This window comes from Montipora foliosa, unplaced genomic scaffold (assembly GCF_036669935.1).
Source record: "Montipora foliosa isolate CH-2021 unplaced genomic scaffold, ASM3666993v2 scaffold_75, whole genome shotgun sequence".
NCBI classification, from domain to species: Eukaryota; Metazoa; Cnidaria; class Anthozoa; order Scleractinia; family Acroporidae; genus Montipora; species Montipora foliosa.
The window spans coordinates 50,001-52,500 of record NW_027179823.1 but is presented as its reverse complement, the minus strand read 5'-3'; the positions used below and the strand labels follow the sequence as shown (position 1 = coordinate 52,500).

General features: G+C 37.2%; 1 protein-coding gene across 6 annotated transcripts in view; it reads right to left on the bottom strand.

Moving 5' to 3' along the window:
- Positions 1 to 2,500, bottom strand: part of LOC137990268 (dihydrofolate reductase-like) — a 33,863-nt gene that overhangs the window by 932 nt on the left and 30,431 nt on the right. For 2 of the 6 annotated variants that reach the window (XM_068835657.1, XM_068835656.1), the window contains exon 6: positions 1 to 1,876. This exon is cut by the window's left edge and continues 932 nt beyond it. In XM_068835657.1, the coding sequence (XP_068691758.1) occupies positions 1,751 to 1,876 (126 nt within the window). In that variant the 3' untranslated portion in view covers positions 1 to 1,750. The other 4 variants (XM_068835654.1, XM_068835655.1, XM_068835658.1 and 1 more) reach the window with 3 other exon arrangements.

Here is a 2,500-nt window from a genome sequence, read left to right as displayed (position 1 = left end):
AATACGATACGACAAAAACTATTCTATTTTCCTTAACAGATTGATTCCATTATGATATATAGTTTTAGGAAGTCCAAACGTGCTATTTTCACTTCTCGAGGCGTTATGAACTACCCTGAACTGGTTTGCTTCTTCTGTTTTTACAGCTATTTTGATTTTGACCGTTCACACAGCACAACAGTTGTTTACTCCGTACTGAGGAACTAACCAAGAGAAACAACACGTTCCAAAACGTTGGGGGATATTCCAAAGTTTTATTTTCGGCTGAAATAGTACCTTTTTTAACTGACTTTTAGTGAAAATTCGGCAAAGAAGTCTGATCAATGTAGTTGTTTCTCCCGGAAATTGATCTTTCCGCCTCAACGGAGTCTTAAAAGGTTGAAATCATATGCTTTTTAAGTGCTATAAGAGCGGCTGATTTTGTAAGCAGTAAAGCAATCTTAGCCGAGATAGCTTAAATTGTAATTTAGGGGTAATTTTCGACCACATTTTTCGGCTAAAATTAGGCTGCCAGTGATTACTTTTTGACAGAGGGAAGATTTTCCGTCTTAAATAAAGAAAACTTCCCTTAATACAGCCTAGTGGGTTCGGAAATTTCTGAAGCCAAGCATTAACATCATTTTATTAAGGGAATATTGAAACCAAGATTACTTAGTAATGATTTTGGAAAGTTGTCCGAGGAATTTTTTGCCTGGATTCGGAAATTTCTGAAACCAGTATCCACCAATCTCATATTTTACGAGTGGTAAAGCATTTCCAACTTACAAGCTGATCTGAGTGAGCGATGATGGGTTCAGAATTTTCTGAAACCATCTGGTCGGAAATTGAATGGCCATGTATATGTTTTCTTTTGATCACATTAGAGCCATATTCCAACAACGTGCAACTGTCATTGGTTTCGGAATTTTCGAAACCAATGGCAATTCTTGTTGAACTCTGTTCAAAGGTGGTTTCGAAAATTTCTGAAACCAACGCTGAGCAAATAGCTTTCGAATCACCCTTGTGTTCTAGCGTGGTTTACTTTGCGAAATAAAAAAATTACCCTCAAATAATAATAAAAAGAACCTAGGCTATTTTAATGTATACTGACAAAAACCGACAATGGTGGCGGAGACGTCTTTAGTTGGACATTTTTTACAGTCACCACAAGAGACTTTCATTCACACATCAGCACCTAAAACCAAGGCACTTCAATCTTGCCAAGTCAATTACATTGATAGTGATCAATGAATTATAATGGAGCGGTGAGGACAAAATTTAATAAGCTAACGCGCCAAATTAATACCAGGCCAAGCAAGCCGTTCCCCTGAACTGCGATGCAATTTTCCAACAGTAAGTCAGCCCCTCGATGAAAATATTCCCAAAAATTAAATTAGGTTATTGTGTTTTGTCTGGCGCCGTAGCTAAATAGAGGCGAAAAGTCCCTTTGTCTAAAACGATATTATTCACGATCAGTTTCCCACAAATTGAGCCCTCACCGAGTTGTCGCTAGATAAATTAATCTCAATTCAGATTTTTCAATCTCGAATACTCCTGCTGTACATATTTTCTAGTAGACGGCAAGAGTTTATTGTCATCTGACAGAGAAAATGAACAAAGGATGATACACGTTTTAGGAAGCTCGTCTATCCAAGGACTCCAGGTTCTTGGAGCATTCTGAGGCCTCCACTTTCCTTTGAAAGAGCCTTGCCAGTAATGAATCTTGATGCTTTCTTCTTCAACTTCCAACACTTGTCCAATTACTGGCACTTTAATTATCGCAGTCATCTAGGTGAACTGTGACAAATGTCCCCAATGTAATTTCGGACCAACAGTTTTCTACAGTCTGGACAGGATTTGCTCTTTGTGCTGGAGGTACATACCTTCCTGTGTAAACCTGAAACAGCAAAGCAAGGGGTTTACCACCTATATATCTTCGTGTTGTGTCCAAAAATGATAGCAGGTTATACTGATGAGCACATCTGGAAACTCTTTAACTGAAGACATTTTGCTGATTAAAGGCTAATAGCTATCTGCCAGTACTGGTTTTCTGTAGTTAAAGGGAGATTACCATGCAGTGCCTGAGTTGATAGCTAGGTGACATGCAGTAATCGACAGTAAAGTATTTCTAGAAAACAATTAACTGAGTTTTGAGGATAACCGAACTTTGTGGAATTTACTGAGCGGGTCTGGTATGGTTTCGTTAAAGCGTCCTCAGTTCATCTTGGACAGGGGCCAAGGTCACGTATGGGGCGCCGATTGTAAATAAATTATTTACCTTGAATATTCTCATTTTTTTCATCATTTAATAAATAAGTTTTTTTGATATGATATCATACTTCATTATTTGATATAATACATCCTGATTTCAAATCAGTCGTTTATTATTTGATGTAAGAAATCCTGATTTCAAATCATGTGTTTATGATTTGATATAATAAATCCTGGTTTCATTTCATGCGTCTATGATTTGAAATCACGACTTCATGATTTAAATCTAACTTTTAGATTTGATATCAGA